Consider the following 19,592-nt stretch of genomic DNA (forward strand, 5'->3'; position numbering starts at 1 on the left):
GCACAGACCCCCTTCTATTCCAGCCACTCTGCAATCAAAGTCCCTACAAGCCCACATGGCACCCCTGTGTGGATTAGAAAGAGATGCCCCTTCCTGGTCAGGAGGGAGGAGGGATTGGGCAGAGGGAGAGAATCTCCAGCAGACTCCTTATTGCACGAACCTCGATCCCAGGACCCCGAGATCACGACCTGAGCTGAAATCAAGAGTCGACGTTCAACCGACGGAGCCAGCCAGGCACCCCCATTCTTGTATTTTAAAGGCTCGGGATCGGGATGATCTAGCTCTGCTCCCACAAGCTCTGCAGGGGCTCCCAGTAGAGCGGAAGTAGAAGCTCAGCGGAGGGACAGCCTCGCACCTTGCCTCGGTTTCCCGCCCCGTCTCCCCTCTGGCCCAGCAGGCACACGGCGTCAGGGGCGGGGAGGGGGGATATGAATGTGCAACCTCCTGGCTGCCTCACATCCGGGCTCCACTTTCAGCATCACAGAGGGAAACGGGTTTGTAAGTTTCAAATACAAGAGTCCCCTGTCCCCAAACACAGCCGCCCCGCCCCGCCCCCCTGCACACCCAGAAAAGACCACTGTGGAAAGGACTTCCCGGTACCAGCTGCGTAGTACGCAAGCTCTCCGCTGGCTCTTTCTAGTCTGTGAAAAAGAGGACGCTTCCCTGGTTTCCTCTGACAAGACTGCTGAGAAAAACAAGGAAGCACCACGCAGAATCACGGCCGACACGTGGGCCTCTTTCTACGCATTCGATTTTCACAAGATTCCCATTTCACGGAGTGGTAAACCGAGGCACAGAACCGCTAAAGGTATCACAACTGGTGTTAGAACCTCGGCCAACGGGCCCCCAAGCCCATGCTCTCACGCCAACCCGGGGCAGAGTCTTCTGGCCAGAAGACCCCCCACCGTGCCCCCTAACTGCCCCCCCTCCCAGGGCTGTGTGCAAGAGCTGAGGCCATGCCTGCACTCAGTGGAAGCGGCGGTGATTGGTCACGGCGGCCACGGACACAGCGCGGGGGGTGGCGGGGGGATCTCTCTGCTTCCAGCTCCTCCGGCCTCCAGGTTCCTCCATCCCCACTGCCCTCGGGAGAGCAGGCGTTGGGACGCCCACCGGGCCGCCCGAGCACAGTCCTCTCGGCTGACATTTACCTTGAATGTCCTACCACAGCCCTAATGAACCCAGATCCGCTAATGAGGGAAGTAACATCTCCTACCCAGGCCTCTGTAGCATCAGAGGAGCAGGCCTGGCGCCCCTCCCTCCCAGCAAGGACCCCGAGTGGGCGTTTGCAGGTGTCTTCGCTAATTAGCATGAGCTCAGCCTCTGTCGTGGTGACCTTTCAAATGCCAGGAGTCTGCATGTCCGTGTCCCTGGAGAGACATGCACTCTGGCGCTCACCCTTCCGCTGGACGCCACATGCCACCGTCTGGGCTTCATGCCCCAGGCGTGGGCAGACCCTGACCCCCAGCCTCCCCTAGGAGTGACGACGGGGCTATCTCAATGAAGAAGCCCGAGCCCTGAGAGCTGCCAGCACAGGCCAGACCCGAGCGCCTGGCCCTGGGATCCGGAAGCTTGTCCAGGAGACCACACCCCACCTTGCACCCCTGGGTCGCTCTTGTGGGTGCCTGGGGCAAGGCAGGCACCCCCTGTGTTAAACTGCTCAGTGCGTGTGCGCTGTGTGCAGCTCTGGCTGCACCTGCGTCCACACCTACTCCTAACCCCCAACCCACACACGTTCTCAAATGGGGCCAGGCAGCATCAGAACTGCCTGCGTGGCTCCCCAGCCAAGGATCTGCAGTCCCGCACCTGCGAGCTCTGGGCCTGGCTTTTGTCATGTCTAGAAAGACGGTGATGCTTCTGATCCCAGCAGTAGCACCGTAAAGCCCCAATGAGGTCGATGAGTGGGTGCTCAGTGGCCGCCGGCAGCCCCCCCAGACACAGGTAGGAACTCCCCAGGGAGCACAGGTGGGAACCCAAAACCTGCGGGCAAACCGTGGTGTCCGAGCCCACAGGTGGCACGGGTGCCTGGACTCCGTGCTAGCTCCACCAGGGCCCTCTGAGGGGGGGTCCCGGCGTCATCATGCCCACTTACAGATGGGGAGACTGAGGCCTGAGGTCACAGAGCTGGCAAGTGTCAGAGCCAGGACTCGAACGCGGCAGTCCCTGCGACAGAGAAGGGATTTCACCTGCTTACAGGCCCCAGAAGCTCCCCTGGAACCCACATCACATGCCCACATCAACCCTGGTGACAGCCTCCCGGGGGTCCTTGCGGTGGCCAGGAAGACCTGAGGTCCAGGAGGAGGACGGGCCCAGCCTCTGTGGGGGCCGCAGAGCCACGTCGAGGGACCCCCACAGCTGTGCTCAGGGGGTGGAAACACGGCCTCTGACAGGGCAACAGGCGACAAGGAGGAGTCCCCATCTGTGCCTGAAGGGAGGCCAGTGTGCCACCCACACCTCCCACCGCAAGCAGGTGCATGAGGCACCCAGGTCCACACGTGCCATATGTCCAGCAGTACCACAGAGACACGGCCATGCAGACAGCCGCCGTGGGGGGGCTCCCCGGCCGGACTCAGGCTGCACCCCGTGGCCGTGCACAGCTGCACTCAACGAGGAATAGACCTGGTACCTGTAAGCCTACAGACGCTGGCTGAGGACCCACTGGGTGCCGGGCATCAGGCCCATGACAGGGACAAGCTCCGATTCCTACCGGCCAGGGGCTCACGATCTGCCCAGGGGGCCTGGTCAGCAGGTGAAGGTGACCACACAGCCCCTGGTGCCTGCGCTCTGAAGACGCCACAGAGACACCCACGTCAGGGATGAAGCCCCTCGGCCCCCTGCTTGAAGCTCAGAGGCTGTTTGGGCCTAGAGGTCACAACTGCTTCTCGAGGTCACTGGAGGCCCCCCACATCCCTCTCCCTCCTTCCTGCTCCAAATGGGACTGCTGCTGAGAGTCCCGTGTCCCAAGAGGCCTGGGAGGCAAGGGGGCAAGGGATAGAGACCCTGAGGCCCTGATTCCAGGCCAGGCTTATGTACCCCCAGCCCCCAAGGCCTCATGTTCTAGCTCTCAACACCGGGGTGGGGGAAGGGTCAGCAGTAACCCCCAGGGTCAGAGGGACAGGGGTGCTGGGGACCCAGGTTAGCGCTGCCACCATCACCTCCAGCCATGCAGGAGAGGTGCTGGGCCCCAGGGCCATCTGCTCCCCACCTTCTCACATCTCCTCCCTACATTTTCCCAAGAGCCAAGAAAACAGGCAAGTTAAGCGTTAGCACCCCACTTTAGAGATGAGAAGCCTGAGGCCTGCAGAGGGACTGTCTTGGCTAAAGTCCACAGAGAGCTGCTCTGGCCCCAGGAATAAGGACCACGGTGTTTACATGAATTTGTGCTGCTCCTTGTTGCAACTGTCAGGCTTGGGGGGCGTTGGGAAACGTGGTCATTCTCAGGCCCCCACCTTCCTTGTACGGAGGAGATTGTCGAAGTCAGGAGAGGTGCCGTGTCATGAATTTAGTGGCCATGACAATGTGCTGCTCACATCATTGGGGAGGATGCCTGACGTGGGGAAAGGTCCAGGCGTCTGCAGCACAAGCTCCACTGCCTTCAGGCAACTGGGTGACCCTGAGCAAGTCACTAACACCCTCTGGGCCACTACGGAATCATCAGGACAGGAGCAACAGCACCGAGTATATTAGGTGGCAGTGAGGAAGACCTGTGCCAGGGCCTGGGCAGGGCCTGGAGTGAGGCTGAGGGCTTCCTTCAAGGGTGCTCCCTAGGCAACCCCTACCCGGGCCGCTCCAGCCCAGCCCAGCAGGATGAGGGCTGAAGTACACCAAGCACCTACTATGTGCAAGACATCCTGGCATCACAGACACCAACTCCTTGAATCCCTGTGGCATCCCTACCAAGCAGGAACTATGTGAATTCCACTGTGAGACAGGGAAACTGAGGCACAGGGCAGAGCCAGAATTCGGCTTTCTGACTTCAGAAACCATCACGTACAAGGTGGTCTGTGTCCCAAGCCTGGGTCCCTGCCCCCGAAGCGTCAGGACAGAAAGAGCCAGGACCTTGTTCAGGGGACAGCCTGGGAGGGAAACTCACCATTTTTGTCCGCCCGGCGGAAAATCTGCAGAGAAGAGAAGTAGAGTCAGCCTGGGCCCCAGAGGGGCAGGCGCCCTCCAGGGGCTCCCAACTCATCTTGAGATCCCACTCCTGGGGGGGGGTGCAGGGGGGCCTGAGAAGCTGAGCAGCCCCTCCCCCAGGAGCCCCCGGCTGGGATCCAGGGCAGGAGGGATGCTTCAGGCACAGCCCTCCCAGGCGCCTGCGAGGAAGCAGCACCCACTCTTCTTCTGTGCCGACACGCGCACACACACGTGGACACACACGCTCACACCGATCCACATGCTTGCGGGTGTGCTTGCAGAGCCAGCAGTCCACGCGGCCTCACCCACTGTGCTACGCTCACTCACACAATGGGAATCTGTGTCCCACGGACACAGCCACACGCCTCATACCGCTGCACCCCTCTAGGAAGCCCGTGGGAGCCCCGATTTCCCCCCACGGAGGTTGGTTTAGTGTCAACAGAGATGTCTGCTAAGGGAACCTCCAGGCCTGGCAACTGGGCCAGCCAGGGGCAGCGCTGGATTATTTTTCAGGTGGGGGAGTGGGTGGAAGCAGGCCGTGAAGAGCTCAGAAAGCCAGCTGCAGGTGCCAGGTTCTGGCTGCACGGGGAGGGGGTGGGGGAGGGATGGGGGGGTGACAGCCACCCCCCCAAACCTGAGCTGAGACCAGATAAGTCCTCCTGGTATTTTTAGAAGAAGGTGAGCCACGGTGAACAGAAGGAGCAGGGGGAGGCACCAACCCCTCTGACCATCTGACCTTTGGTGCTTGCCCTGGGGCCAAGGACAGATGTCCCCCCCCGTCCCTTCAAGTACTCGAGACTGTGACAAACTGAAGCAGCAGCTCAGAAAGGGCTTCCTACACATCACCCCCCTCTTCCCTCAGCTGAAACCCTAGCTGGGGGTGCTCGAGCAGGAGCTGCCGTGGCTGGGGCAGAAGGGAGACTAATTAGCAGAGCACCCATTGCCCGCCTGGGCACTCCACACCCCGGCTCCCCACTGCAAAGTTCTCTGGGGCCGGGGTCCCCCCGCCGCAGGTGCCCATGCTGGTCACGCCAAGCAAGTGAATGGTGCAGACCACCTAAGGTGGCTCCAGGAGTCCTCTCCCCACCCCCACTCATCACTCCATCTCCTAGATGGAGGAGTCTCACAGCCCACCCGCACCAGCACCAGGAGGACCCTGAGCCTCCTGCCTGCACTGCTGGGAACGGGAAGGGTCTGGACAGGGCTTCCCTGCAAGGGTGGCCCCGGTTTTCCCCACACGAACTCTGTGGGGGACCTGAGAGAGGATCTGGCTGTGCAAGAGTGTGTGTGTGTGTGCACGTGCCTGCATGTCTCTGGGGGCAGCCTCCAGCACCCCACAGCCCAGCTCCCCCTTCCCTGCCCAGCCCTCTCTGCCCAGGGCCAGCTGTGGTTCCAGGAGAGAGGAAGGAAGGGGGAGAGGAGATCCACGCTCCCCCAACAATCAGACATGCAGACACAACTGACCCAGGAGCCCCCGGGGCCCAGGACCCTCCCCGGGACATGCAGGTCCTGTGGGGGCTGTCGGGACTGGGGTGGTGCCCGGGGCAGGGCCCCCGCCGCCTCGCCCTCCCCCACGCCCCCACCCCCAGCGGCCGCCCCGCAGAAGCTTCCTCCCACTCCTGGGGTGAGGGCGGGGGGGGGGGGGGGGTGTGAGGTGGGCTCCGGGGGGGGGTGAGGTGGGCTTGGGGGGGGGGTGAGGTGGGCTTCCCGGGGGGGGGGGGGTGAGGTGGGCTTGGGGGGGGGTGAGGTGGGCTTGGGGGGGGGTGAGGTGGGCTCCCGGGGGGGGGGGTGAGGTGGGCTCCCGGGGGGGGGTGAGGTGGGCTCCCGGGGGGGGGTGAGGTGGGCTTGGGGGGGGGTGAGGTGGGCTTCCCGGGGGGGGGTGAGGTGGGCTCCGGGGGGGGGTGAGGTGGGCTCCGGGGGGGGGCTCCCGGGTGCGCCGGGCGTGCAGGGGCGGAGGGCCCACGCGGCTCAGGCTGGAGCGGGGCGGGGAGCCCGGGAGGGTCCAGGCGGCCCCGGTCCGCTGAGGGGGGGACAGGAGGGCGCTTCGCTTCCCGAGAGCTGCTGGCCGCGGGGGAAGGGGCTTTGGGCGGGAACACGCGGGCTCCGGGTCCGCGGCCAGGATGAGAGTCGGCACCGGAGCCTGGGGCCGGGCGAGGGGTCTCGGAGAAGAAGTGACCGGGCGCGGGGGAGGGAGGGGCGGGGGCGGGGGACCGAGGGAGGGGGCGGGGCCGGGCCGAGGGGTCCCGGCCCGGAGCAGGTGGGGATCCCGAGCCGTGGCGGGAGGGGCGGGGGGCGGGGGGCGCGGGGGCTCGGGGGTGCGGGGGCCCCGGGGCGGGGGGCGCGGGGACGGGGAGGGCGGGGGCTCGGGGGGGCGGGGTCCCGGGGTCCAGGGGGCGGGGGGCGCGGGGTCCCGGGGTCCCGGGGCGGGGGGCGCGGGGTCCCGGGGCCGCCGGCGCATACTCACGTCCAGGATGACCGCGGTGCCCCCGCGCGGGGAGCCGGGGCCGGGGCCGGGGCCGGGGCCGGGGGCGGCGGCGGGGGCGGGGGCGGGGGCGGCGGGGCCGAGCGGCGCCCGGGGCTCGCCCATCCTGGCGCCCACCCAGCGCAGCAGCCCGCCCAGCGCCCGGCCCTGCGGCGGCGGCTCCCGGAGCAGCCTGTGCGCGCCGGCCCTGCACAGGCGCGCCGCCCGCTCGCACATCGCGCCGCCCGCGCCGCCCGGAAGCCCGCCGACCCCCGCCCGGCCCGCGGCCCGCCCCCGCCCCCGCCCCCGCCCCTCCCCGCCCCTCCCGCCCCGCCTCCCTCGGCCCGCGGCCGCGGCCACCGCGGGGGGGCTCGCCCGGACCCCGGGCCACGTGCCCGCGTCCCCCGCCCCGCCCCGCCCCGCCCCGCCCGGCGCCGCGGCAGGGGGTGACCGCGGGGGGGGGGGGGGGGGCTGCGGGGCCGGGCCCAGCCCGCGCACGGAAGGGGCGCCCGGGAGGCCTGGGGTCGGGGCGCGGGGCTGCGCGGCGCGGACCTGCCCTGGGGGCCGCCCCTCCCGGAGCCCCCAGCCCCCCGCGGCGCCCACGCAGGGGCCGGAGCGCAGGTGTCCGGCGAGCCCGGGGCGCCCCCTGCTGGCGGCAGCTCCGGGAACCGGCGCCCGCGCGCTCGGCCTCCCCCGCCCCCGGGCCTGCGAGCCCCCCAAGCCCTGCCGCAGCGGAGCGCCCGGCCGGCGCCCAGCACCCTCTTGCCCTCACGCCCCACCCACCACCACCCACCTGTCGGAAGGATGAGTGAGGGCCTGGGACTGGGCGGGGGCGGGGCTGCCCTCGGCCTCCTGGAACCTACATCCAAGCGGGGAGTGAGTCCGCAGATAAACCAACTATTACTTCTGAACGCCCGGGAACCTTGGGCCACCAACGGGACTGCCCTGGTGACGGAGGAGGCTGCCTGGAGGAAGTGACCCTTAGGTTGACGGCAGTGGAAGAGGAGTTAGAAGGGTAAAGTGTCCTGGGTGGGAGACCCGCCCCTGCAAAGGCCCTGTGGCCGGTGCGAGCTGAGGGAGCATGAAGGACTGAAGAGACAGTGTGACCAGGAGGGAGCGTGGCAGACAGTCAGGGGCCAGGCTGGAGGGGTGGGCAGGGCTGTGAAGGCCTCCCCAGCATACCCTTCCCCACACACATCCTCCCCTCACGTCCCTAACGCAGCTGTACCCAGACTTGGGCACCATCCCTTATCACAAAACTCCCCATCCCAAGGACCTCCCACATGGCCCTGTGCTTCCCGGGGCACCCAGCCCTCTCCCCACACACAGAATCCTCAGACACGGGAGTGGAGGCAGGCACTGGGTTTAATTGGAACCTGATTCTGGAAGCAGTAGAGCCTGGAGTCCTCTTGGCTCAGCTGGCCCTGGTGACCCCAGCTCTTACCAGCAGCTTTCACCCTAAATCACCGCCCCCCTCTGGCCTGCAGCATCTGTTCCCACCCTGATACTAGTCTGAGTCCCGGCAGCCTGGGCTCCCCACTCCTCTTCATCCAAGAGGCCTGTCGCCTGGGCTCACGGCCCCTCCTGTCTCCTGCCAGGAGAGGCCCCCTTCTCTCACTGGGGCGCCCAGCAAGGGCCGTGGTCATCTGCCTTCCTCTTTAGGGCCTGGGTACGAGGATGCCAGGCTGGGTGCTAGGGCGGCTTCCTGGCCTCCTTCCTCAGCAGGGAGCTGGCCACTGCCAGGGCTCCACCCTGCACAAACCGCACAAAGTTGTCCCCAGCCAGGGGCCCCACGGCGTACAGGCCCTCCTGCTGGGTGCTCTGGTAAGTAAAAGGGTCCACGTCGATGGGGTTCCTTTTGGCGCTCAGTGGTAGGTCGGGGTCCACGGCCAGGTTGGCGCCGGCCCCGGGGAGGAAGGACAGGTCCGGGTGGGAGCCGATGAGCACCAGCACCAGGGCAACGCCAAAGACCTTCTGGAGGCCCTGGGCGTCCCGGAACACGGCCTGGCGGTCCTCCTTGAGGAGCAGCAGCTGGTGCTCGGGGAGGCTGCGGTAGCCCTCGTAGGGGCTGGGCGACAGGATGGACTGCTCCCGCATCATCTGATGCACCTTGTGGTACTCGGGGTACAGCATCTTGGGCAGCTGGTTGAAGACCAGGCCGGGGTCATCCACGGAGCGGCGGAAGGCGTGGATCACGGGGATGTTGTAGTGGCGGGCGTAGAGGACCGCGTCGGCGGCCGACAGCCCCGCGCCGATGATGAGGACGGGGTCCGAGGCCGGGGTCACCGTTCCGGCCCTTGTGGCCGCCTCCAGGGCCGAAAGCTCGTAGTGGACGAAGGGCAGGGCCTCCCCGGCGATGCCCAGGCGCGCCGGGCTGTCAGACGTGCCCGTGGCCAGGACCACGTTGCGGGCGCATAGGGAGAAGGGCTGCTGGCTCTGGTCCTCCGTGGTCAGGACGCCGCTCACCTGGAAGAGGGGGCTGGAGGCCAGAGCCCCGGAGCCACCAGACACAGGTGTCCCCCACTCCACGGCCGTGACCACGGCACCGGACACAAAGTTGTGACCCAGGCCCTTCTTGGTCACGTAGTCCCTGTAGTAGTGAGCGATGTCCCCAGCCGTGGCTCGGCTGTTACGAAGACCTCTGAAGGGAAGGATTCAGGGGGGCGGGTGTCAGAGAGCAGACCTGGGGTGGAGGGCCACAGTTGGGGGTGACCAGGCCGGCGGCTGGACTGTGGCTCTGCCTCCCCAACTGTGGGACTTAGTTTACCCCCTCGGAGCCTGCAACTCGTCATGTGTAAAACAGAGCTAATGCAGTTTCCTCAGTAGGGTGGGGTTGAGACTGTGGTCTCTAAAGCCAGGTGGCCTGGGTTCAAATCCTGCTGGTGAGCTACGTGCCTGAAACACTCCATGCCTCAGTTTTCTCATTTGCACACAGGGATGATGGTGGTGACAGAGTGATTTCACGCGGCTGTTGAGGGTCGGCTGTGATGTGCACAGAAATCGTAGGATAGAAGCTGCCAGGTGGTGGGGGGCAGGGAAGAGTCAGCCACTGGTCCTACCTCCAAAGACTAATTACGAATCTACACGAAGGTGCTGGGCTTCCATCTCTCCCAAGCTCGGAAACAGGTAAGGCTGCTCTACGGGGTTAGCGGTAGAGAGTGGCTCCCCCGGGGCGGGAGGAAGGGGGCCGTGATGGGGACGGTAAGAGCAGGGCTGCGGGGGGCAGGAGGCCTAGTTCTTGCTTCTGGGCAGCTGCGGTGCAGGTGTGTGCACTTTGAAGCACTGCAACCACCTGTGTGCGCTGGAGTCATGCACTTTCCTCTAGGAAAGACTGTATTTCAACAACAGGTTCACTTCAAAACAAGCCGTGCAAAGCACTGGGCATAGTCCCCTGCACGCACAGCCCCAGCAGACTGTTATTATCGGGGTTGCTACTCTCGTTTTCACTTTTACTGCCGCTCCTCCCAGGGCAATGACCGCAGGGCCAGCGTCTCCAGGTGCCTGAGCTACGGGCTTCGGCAGGATCTCAGCTCCTCCGTCTACCTGGGTGACCTGGGACGCGTTACCTACTCTAACCACGGACGTGTTAAGGGCGATCCTACATGGGGCGCCTGAGTGGCGCAGTCGGTGAGTGCCTGACTCTTGGGTTTCGAATCCCGCACTGGACTCTGCACTCAGTGTGGGGTCTGCTTGTCTCTCTCTCAATTTAAAAAACACAGAGAATCCTACGTGACACCCAGCAGGACCAACGGTAGCACCAGCTCACATCGCATCCCCCAAGGCCATGCCACGCAGCCCAGCCCGCCGGTCTGCTCCTGAAACTGGAACTCTGCTTTCTGTGGGTTTGTCACTTTCCCCTCTCTGAGTAAAAACTGTTCCAGAGAACGGTCCTAAGGTGCGACATCTAGGGTTCTTTCTAAGAAGCAAAGCCCCAGGACTGGGGGTAGGGGGGGCTTCGGAGCCCTGGAGGCACCAGGAGGGCAGGGAGTGTGGCTGCCGTGGGTGTGGCCCGGCGCACAGGAGCAGGAGCAGATGTGCTTGATGGGGAATACTATGTGGCCCCGTAAAAGACAGTTGCAAACGCTGTCTTCACCACGTGAAACCCTTATGCCTGAACGTTAAATTTGAAAGTGAAATATAAAAGTATGTCTACGATTAAAATTTCAGTTCCTGTCGCTCTGTTGACACATCCCTGCACTAGCCTGGGTATCTTCCTGCCAAGTCTGCAGGGACACAAAGTCTTTGTGAAACTGAGTTGCTGGGTGGGGACGACCAGCCTGTGTCATGGCACCTGGGGTCGGAGGGAACAGGGTCACACAAGGTCAGCCACCACCCAAGTGGCGACCCTGCACCCCCCCCTGGAGCACCCGGGGAACTTGCTGCTTCGCTCCCCAGGATGAGCAGGGGCTGGAATTCATTTGTTCAGTGATTGGGCTTTTTCCTCCAGGATGGTCAGACGTGTGCAGTGTGGTCATGATGGAACAGGAAACAAGGTGGAGGAGGATGGGGGGAAGGACCCCCAAACGGGACAGTGATGGGTACAGGCATGGGGTTGGGGTGAGCTGTCTTCCTTTTCTATATGTGGTTATGATTTTATTGCAAGAGCATTTTTTTTTTAAAGGAAGTGCAACCTCTTAGCTGATCTAGAAGTGGAAAGATTATTCTAGGCCAGGCTTGAGCAGGATGAAGGGCAGCAGGGAGGCCAGAGGGCCAGGGAGCCTGGCCAGAGGCACAGAGCAGGGCCAGCCATCACGCCTTCCTTAGAGGCCGGGACGCTCCCAGGGACCATGCTGGGGAGTTATGCATCAGACTGGCAGGGTCCTGGGGTCAGTCCAGCCCCCCGTGGACCCAGACAAGCCCTTTCCCCAGCGGAGCCTCCATATCCCACCCTGGAGTAAGAGGAAGGGCAGGCTAGGGGAGCCTCACAGCCCCTATAGCTCTGGCTCCTGGGCTGCATGTGGGGGTGGGCCCCACTCATCCCTGTCCACCCCGGGCTTTCCAGAGCCTCCTCACCTTCGCTTCCTGCACATCCACTCCTTGACCTGCAGGTCTGGGAGCCCCATCCACTGGCCTTGGCTAAGAGTCACCATGGAGCCTTCGATGGACTGTGAGCAAAAGAAGACCTTTGGTCCAGGCCTCTCCTAGCCCCAGCCCAACAAGGAGGCAGGGAAGCAGGGCATGGGAGGCCTTGACTTCAGGCCCAAAGCCCCCCTCATACTCCCCCAGCCCCCACTCACATGCCAGGCTCCCCCAGGCAGGTTCCGGCCTAGGACCATGTGGGGGATGGCTCGCTCCTTCTGGTGCTTCCAGGTGAGAACGGACTCCATGTTTCCCCCAAAGTCTGTGTCCGGGCGCAGGAGGGCATCAAAGAGCAGGGCCACAGGGCTTTGGGACCGGCCTTCAAGGCCTTCGGACAGGTAATCCAGGTCCTGGAGGTGGTGCATAGGTCAGAGGCGCTAATGGCGCAAGGTTGCCCAGTCTCGCACCCTCAGCCTAACATCAGGGAGGTCAGACAAGCTTGGAAAATGCAGCCTCGCAGAAGGAGATAATGCCCATCAATGCAGTAAAGGCTCTGACAAGTCCTGCAGCTGACTTTATACATTGAGTTTTGCCAACACTTACTGGGGTAGGAGCATTTTGTCTGTGGAACTAAAGTCCCGTAGGAGGCATTTCGAAAATTGCTGATCTGGACCAGCTTACTTCCTCATCAGCCAATTTAAAGGTGGGAGGGGCTAGGAGGATGAATGATGTCGGAAGTAGAGGGAGTGGACGATGAGTGGCCTTCTGGAAGGCAAGGGGCATGTATGGAGGATTGGTGGGCCCTCTTGGGCAGGGGTGTAGCAAACCAAAGTATTTGGGCAAGATTTCTCAACTTAGGTACTACTGACGTTTGGGCAGACTCGTGCTTTGTGGTGGGCACGCTCCTGTGTACCGTAGGGCGTTAAATGGTATCCCTGGGCCAGGACCCTGTGAGCCAGTGGGGCCACCACTCCAGTTGTGACAACCGACGTTGTCTCCCGATGTTGCCAAGTGTGCCCAGGAGAGCAGGTTAGGACCCACCCACCGGTCTAGGGGATGTGAGACAAGCAGGTGTGGAATTTGTTGGTCTCAAGAGATAGCCCTGGTTCCTCTTGCACAATTTCCCTGCCTGACTTTGCGGTCGTGCGTGTTCCCCATTTGGTCCTGCGTCTAACAAACGTGTGTCTTTATTTTTGCCCTGCCTGCCCCGGGTGGGCGTGTCCCCTGTCCCACCCCCCAGAGCTCGGGCCCACCTGGTCTAGGATGGAGACCCCCGGAGCCTCCGTGAGCTTCCTCTGCAGCAGTGGGTGTGGGTGGACAGCGTCCGGTCTCACATAGGGGGTGTAGCCAGACAGCAGGTAGGACAGGCAGATGCCCGAGGGGCCATTGCCTGCGGAGAGAGGGTGGGGTCAGAGGGCGGTGCTTTCAGGTGCCAGAGACCACCAGCACTGAGGGCTTTGGTCTTGACCTGACCGGTTCATTGGTTTGCTCTTTATTCATAAAAATCAAACTAAAACAGTAAGCCAGGGCAGCCTGGGTGGCTCAGCGGTTTAGAGCCGCCTTCAGTCTAGGATGTGATCCCTGGATTCCGGGATCGAGTCCCACGTCAGGCTCCCTGCATGGAGCCTGCTTTTCCCTCTGCCTGTGTCTCTGCCTCTCTGTCTCTCTGTTTCTCATGAATAAGTAAAATCTTAAAAAATAAAGAAATAAAACAATAAGCCAGTTGCATGTCCCTGCACGGTGCATAAGACAGTAACAAAGTAACGAATGATTGTTGAGCGCCTCCTCCGTAGTACTTTAGCAACAGTGAAGTAACAGATGCTAACTAACCACTGATGTTTCTTTCCTTTTTTTTTTTTTTTTAAGATTTTTATTTATTTATTCATGAGAGACACACAGAGAGAGAGGCAGAGACGCAGGCAGAGGGAGAAGCAGGCTCCGTGCAGGGAGCCCAACGTGGGACTCGATCCCAGGTCTCCAGGATCACACCCCGGGCTGAAGGCGGCACTAAACCGCTGGGCCACCGGGGCTGCCCCCACTGATGTTTCTTGATGGCCTACTATGTGCCCGGAGATTTTATTATTTTTTTTAAGATTTTATTTATTTATTCATGAGAGACACAGAGAGAGACGTAGAGACACAGGCGGAGGGAAAAGCAGGCTCCTCACAGGGAGTCCAATGAGGGACTCGATCCCGGGACCCGGAATCAGGACCTGAGCCGAAGGCAGATGCTCAACCACTGAGCCACCCAGGCGTCCCGTGTCCAGAGAGTTTAACAACAAAATAATAAGACACGAGAGAGATGCGGCTGCTGGATCGGGCCCCACGAAGTGCATTACCTCACTGTGCCCTCCCAGTGACATTAGTGAGGTGCAGGCTGCTCTTTTCCCCCTTTCATACTTGAGGAAACTGGGGCTCAGAGAGCTTAAGTAACTTGCTTGTGGTCACACAACAAGGTGACAGAGATTCTAAGATCACTTAAGAACTCGTCCTGTCCTCCAGAGCTGACAGTCTGGCTGGTTAGACAAGTAAAAGATTACAGATAGATTCCTATGTGGGGGCGGGGAGTGGGGGACTACGGAGGGGTACAAAGCCCATGTGGGGCCCCCAGTCCCCAAGCTCGAATGAGTCACACTGCTCATCTGTGGCACTTCTTGGGCATTTACCCTCAGGACATGGCTTCTATTCTTATCTGTCTTTCCCTCTGCCCCGACTTCTTATCTGGTGCTGTGAGAATAATACCCGTCGCAGGGGGCCACTGGGACAAACCATATGCAATCACTGATGTTCAACTGCTTCTGATTTACAGAAATGGCCATTTCATATGGTTCAACCTGCTGCGTGCAGAGGGGAGGGGCCGCCTATCCCCCATTTTGCAGACCCGAGCACAGGAACCACATGCTTCGGCTGCGTCCCCCCACCTGGGCACCTAGCACAGTGCCAGGCAGAGGGTGAGCATAGGGACCGTTGCAGGCTGAGGACCAGACCCTGTCGCCCTTCCTGGGCAACCTTAGTGGATCATCCTGCCCTGGCTTCGTGGCTTCCTGGAGGGATTCCAGGGAATGATGTTTTGCAAATTGCTAGGCCTAGCACCAGGCACGGAGTGAATGCTCAATGGCCAATTTTAAAGACCGCTCTAGGGACACCTGGATGGCTCAGTGGTTGAGCGTCTGCCTTCCGCTCAGGGCGTGATTCCAGAATCTGGGATCGAGTCCCACATCGGGCTCCCTGCGAGGAGCCTGCTTCTCTCTCTGCCTATCTCTCTCTCTCTCTGTGTCTCTCATGAATAAATAAATAAAATCTTAAAAAAAAAAATACTGCTCTTGTAAAGAAAGGCCTGGCCTGGGCTTGCCTGGCTCCTGACCTTCCACCCTAGGGGCTCAGAGCAGCACCCTCCCTGCCCTGGGTGCACTCACCAATGATGAGGACAGGGAGGGGCTCCGAGGCGCTGGTGCCGAGGTGGTCCTTCCTCCAGTTGCTCATGGCTGTGGCTGGTGGGGAGCTCGGAGCTGGCAGCTGACCTGGGGGAAGGGGGGAGAAGAGCCACTGGGTGAGCCTGCGGTGTCATGCACTGACTTCCCAGCTATAGGCTGCAGGGTGTTGGCCTGTGGTGCTCGGGGTCAAGTCCAAGGTCCTTGCTGAGGCATATCAGGCCACTCTTCTGTTCTTCTCTCCTCCTTACACCTGTTCTATTCCAAACAAACTGCCTACACGCCCCCCCAGCCCCGCTAGACAGGGTCCCCTCTTCCAGGCAGCCACCTCCATCTCTGGGCCCCACCCCACTCTCCCCATTTCATCAGCAGATGAAAGCTTATGGTGCATCTTCTGTAAGGCCTCCTGTGCCCTGCTGGGGGCAAGCCCTGCCTAGCACTTTTGTGACCACCACAGCACCCACACCCCAATCTAGCCCTCAGGTCTCTGGTGCGGCCGGGGGGACTCTGGAGCCATCACCTGGCAAGGTGCTTCCTGCTGGTGACTACAGCCCATTCCTGCACCTCTCCGAGTCTGGTTCCTCATCTATAAAATGGGAATAATGATGCTCTCTACCCCGTAGCGTTGTTGGGGGAGGGGACACAGTGAGGTGATGGCCGTGACGCACTGGCTGGAGCAAATGTGCCCCTGAGAAAGGACCGGAGCTCACTGGCTGCTCAGCCGCTCAGCTGGAACAGGTGGACTTGAAACTTTGGAAGCCAGAGTCCTAGGGGAAGAGGCCTGTAAACTTGCTCGTCTCTGGGACACCCGCGCCCCCTGCTGGCCACAGGCCCACATCACATCACTCATAGGGCCCTCAACCCAGTTCTTGGCGCTGCAGGCGGGGGCAGGGTCCAGACCCACCTGCGCCACGACCCCCAAACCAGCCTCCGGCCTCACCCACTGCCCCCATCCCCTGCTGTCCTGATGGCCACAAGGCAACATCCACACGGGCGTGTGAGGAATGTGTGGCTTTTTGCACGGACCTAGCTACTTCTCACACCCTCCTCACCCTGACCCACGCAGAAAGTACAGTCAGTTACGACCCCCCTGCACAGACGTGTCAGCTGGAGCCCAGAGAGGGCACACAGATTGCTCAGCATCATGAGGCTGGCTTTGAAACCCAGGGCTAAGTGGTGCCGAGGCCACTGTGCGTGCCACTGGCCTGCCCCAGGGGGACCTGGGGCTCAGCCCAGGGTCACACTCACTCTCTCTCTCTCTCTTTCTCTCTCGCTCGCACAGGAGGGAGCGGGCTGTCACATGGCCTGGACCACCCAGAGCAGCGAGGGATGGGGGCCCAGGGCCCAGGGCCACTGCCTTCAGAATTCTTCCAGAGAAGGCAGAAAATTGGATTTTTATGTGCATTCTCAGATTCAGAAAAGTGGGCAACTAATTCACATTATAAAAAAAAAAAAAAGAAAGAAAGCAATCTTGAATGGTGACAAGACATGATCACGGCCGGAATATGACATTTGATATGTGCAATGACCAGCATCTACCCCCAGGCAGGTCCCGAGCGGGTGGACAAGGAACAGCTCTCACAGTGACGACGGGCCTTTCTCCCCACACTTTACAGTTTCTAAGGGGCTCACACCTAAGTGACAGCACTGGGTCGGGCAACCCTGAGAGCTGAGCCGTGTCACCTCCTCCGCTGGCAGGTGGACAGTGAGGCTCAGAGGTGAAGACACAGCGGCAAGTGGCACGGCGGGGGTGTGTGTCAGGGACTCCCTCATCGGTGCTCTGAGGTGCCCTGAGCACTGCCCTCCTTGCCTCCGCTGGGGCCGGGGCCCAGGCCCATGGACGGCCTCCTCCTCCTCCTATCTGGGTGAGCCCCAGGTCCCCAGGAGATGAACAAAGTGGCATCAGGGACTGCGTGGCCTTCTCCATACCTGGTTCCCTGCAGGGGATGTGCTGTCTGCCCCGGGGCAAGGGTTTCGGGGTGGCACCACCACCACTTACCAACACCACAAAGGGCCAACATTTCTGCACGTCTGTGAAGAGCTGGCTAGGTGCCAAGCATGTTCTCAACACTTTATACACATTAACTAACGTAATCTTCATTTAACTGGGCTGTTATATGTACTCTTACACTCAGACCTATATTATAGATAGGGCAGTGAGGTCAGTGAGCCGGGCTCAGGAGGACAGGGTGACAGGGTGTGACAGCTTCTGCCAGGGGCTGAGCCCAGCCAGGCTGACAGCGCAGCCTACCCATCTGTCCTTGCTCACCCTTCTGCTCTGTCCCCTGCGCTGGCAAGGAGGCCACGGGCCCACGTTCCCCACTGGGAGGGAACAGTTTCTCACTACCTGCTGAGCACTGGGGGACCCTGGTGGTCCTGGGGACACTCTCTTCTGGAATTTCCCTCACAGCCCCAGGGACCCACCTCAAGTCTCTACTGCCCTCTGCGGACCCACGCGATGGCCTTGCTGAGGGTTCCCTATGCCCTACAACTTTAATTCTCATGGCCACCCACTTCACTGATGTGAAGACTGAGGCTCAGGGAGGTGAGGCCATGCCCCCAAGGTCACAGAGCCAGTGGGTGACAGACCTAGAGTTTGACCCCTGAGGCTTGAATCCACCTGAACTCCCCAGAGCTTCTGCAAAATGAGCATCCCCACCCTGGGCCACGCCTTTCACCTTTTCTGTCCCTTTGACGGTCCCTCTCCCCCTCCTGGGTGAGAGGGGCTGGCAGGAGCCCTTGGTGTCTTGTCGTGCTTCCCAGGAGCTGGAGGGTCCCATTTACCACCATGGCTTTGGGCTCCAAGTCCAGTGCTCCTTCCCGGAAGCCTCTAGATGCCATACACATGAGGTCACCACCCAGAGGTCACTTCCTGGGCAGCATCCTGAGGCCCCCCAGCAGCTGAGCGCTCTGGTTACCTTGGAAGACCGCGCACCCCGCCGACTGACAGCCCAGTCTGAGACCAGTTCCATTTTCATTTATGCGCTTTAGTTTTGTGGCCTGGGAACGGCCAACTCTAAGTGCTAAGTTTTTGTTTGAGTCCCTCTGGGCTGAAGACGGCAAGTGCCAGCTGAAAACAGCTCAGAGGACAGACGCCGCCGTTCACAGAAGCAAATAAGCACGAGGAGATGGCAGCGCCGGCAGCTCTAAATGATGAGGTGTTTCCCTGAAGCTCCAGCCTCCCCGACGCGGGCAGGGCTGCACTCACCGGGCACCGCTGGGGCCCTCCGCTCGCCTGGCTCTGAAGGCGCCCCCAGCCCTCCCCTCCCTGGAGGGTGCTCCTATCCCGGTTGGGGGCGCAGACCGCGGTGGGGCCCGGCCTTGCCCCGGGAATGCCCCCGACAAAGCCGCCGAGCAGGGGTCCTGCCCGCAGCACCTGCTGGCGGGCGGGCGGGCAGTGGGCGAGGCCCCGGGGTCCGGGTCGGAGAGCCCGCGCCGAGGTGAGGGAGGCCGCGGGGGGGGGGGGGGCACTGCCCACGAGGGCCGCCTGCCGCAGCTCCCCTCCGGGGCCCTCCCCACGGAGCCCAGCCAGCCTCGGCACCCCGGACACCCCGAGCACCCCAGACACCCTGAGCACCCCGTGCACCCCGCGCACCCCGGACACCCTGAGCACCCCGGGCACCCCGGGCACCCCGGACACCCTGAGCACCCCGGGCACCCCGGGCACCCCGCGCATCCCGGGCACCCTGAGCACCCCGCGCACCCAGGGCATCCTGAGCACCCCGGGCACCCCGCGCACCCCGGACACCCTGAGCACCCCGGGCACCCCGGACACCCTGAGCACCCCGGGCACCCCGGACACCCTGAGCACCCCGGGCACCCCGGACACCTTGAGCACCCCGGGCACCCCGGGCACCCCGCGCATCCCGGGCACCCTGAGCACCCCGCGCACCCAGGGCATCCTGAGCACCCCGGGCACCCCGCGCACCCCGGGCGGCCGCGCTGAGCTGCAGCGCAGCGACGGAGCAGCGCCCAGCCCGCGGGACCCAGGCCCGGGGCGGCCACGCCTCCCTTCCTGCCCGAGGCGCGTCACGTGGCGGGGCGGCGGGGCCGCTGCGGCCGCGGGGGCGGGCACCCGGCAGGCGCGGCGGGAGCGTCGGGCCGGGCCCCGCGGGGCGCCCCCCGCCCCCTCCCCCGCCCCCCCCGGCCCCCCGCAGGCCCTGCCCGGCCACTCACCTGGCGGCGCGGGGGGCGCTCCGGGAGCCTCCGCCGAGCCGGCCGCCGCCCGTGGGGACCGAGGAGCCGGTGCGCGGCGAGAGCCCGGGGTATTTCACGGGCCGGGAGGAGGCGGGCGGGGGCGGGGGCGGGGGCGGGGCCAGAAAACCACTTTCATAAGCGTGAGTCAGCAGGGGCGCCTGGATGAATGAACTTGCACTAGACCCGGGCGGCCTTAAAGGGCCCCGCCGCGGGGGCGGGGGCGGGGGCGGGAGCGGGGGCGGGGGCGGGGGGCTCGGCCAGCACACGGAGCACCGGGGCCCGACCCAGCCAGCCCAGCCTTACCCCCTGGGGAGGTGGCCCTCCAGGTGGAGAAAGACCCCCTGGATGCGCTT

General features: G+C 62.9%; 2 protein-coding genes across 4 annotated transcripts in view; both read right to left on the reverse strand.

Annotated features, from left to right (window-relative positions):
• NECAB2 (N-terminal EF-hand calcium binding protein 2) overlaps nucleotides 1-6,868 on the reverse strand; it is a 29,351-nt gene extending 22,483 nt beyond the window's left edge. Inside the window, exons 1-2 of one of the 2 annotated variants that reach the window (XM_041772052.1) lie at nucleotides 6,596-6,868; nucleotides 4,091-4,115 (exon numbers count right to left, since the gene is read on the reverse strand). In XM_041772052.1, the coding sequence (XP_041627986.1) occupies nucleotides 4,091-4,115; nucleotides 6,596-6,829 (259 nt within the window). In that variant the 5' untranslated portion in view covers nucleotides 6,830-6,868. Of the gene's footprint in view, nucleotides 1-2,089; nucleotides 2,161-4,090; nucleotides 5,684-6,595 lie in introns of those variants that run through there. The other variant, XM_041772053.1, reaches the window with a different exon arrangement.
• Nucleotides 6,869-7,939: 1,071 nt separating this feature from the next.
• Nucleotides 7,940-19,342, reverse strand: OSGIN1 (oxidative stress induced growth inhibitor 1). 2 transcript variants are annotated; one of them, XM_041772050.1, is made up of 6 exons: nucleotides 19,219-19,342; nucleotides 15,028-15,132; nucleotides 12,865-13,001; nucleotides 11,830-12,021; nucleotides 11,606-11,697; nucleotides 7,940-9,233 (listed from the first exon to the last, which is right to left on the reverse strand). In XM_041772050.1, the coding sequence occupies exons 2-6, from the start codon at nucleotides 15,092-15,094 to the stop codon at nucleotides 8,285-8,287; spliced, it is 1,437 nt and encodes a 478-aa protein (XP_041627984.1). In that variant the 5' UTR covers nucleotides 15,095-15,132; nucleotides 19,219-19,342; the 3' UTR covers nucleotides 7,940-8,284. The 2 variants fall into 2 exon arrangements, with proteins under 2 accessions (XP_041627984.1, XP_041627985.1); XM_041772051.1 differs by lacking the exon at nucleotides 19,219-19,342 and adding an exon at nucleotides 15,563-18,692.
• Nucleotides 19,343-19,592: the final 250 nt, after the last annotated feature.

Source organism: Vulpes lagopus, chromosome 10, assembly GCF_018345385.1.
Source record: "Vulpes lagopus strain Blue_001 chromosome 10, ASM1834538v1, whole genome shotgun sequence".
Taxonomy (NCBI): Eukaryota; Metazoa; Chordata; class Mammalia; order Carnivora; family Canidae; genus Vulpes; species Vulpes lagopus.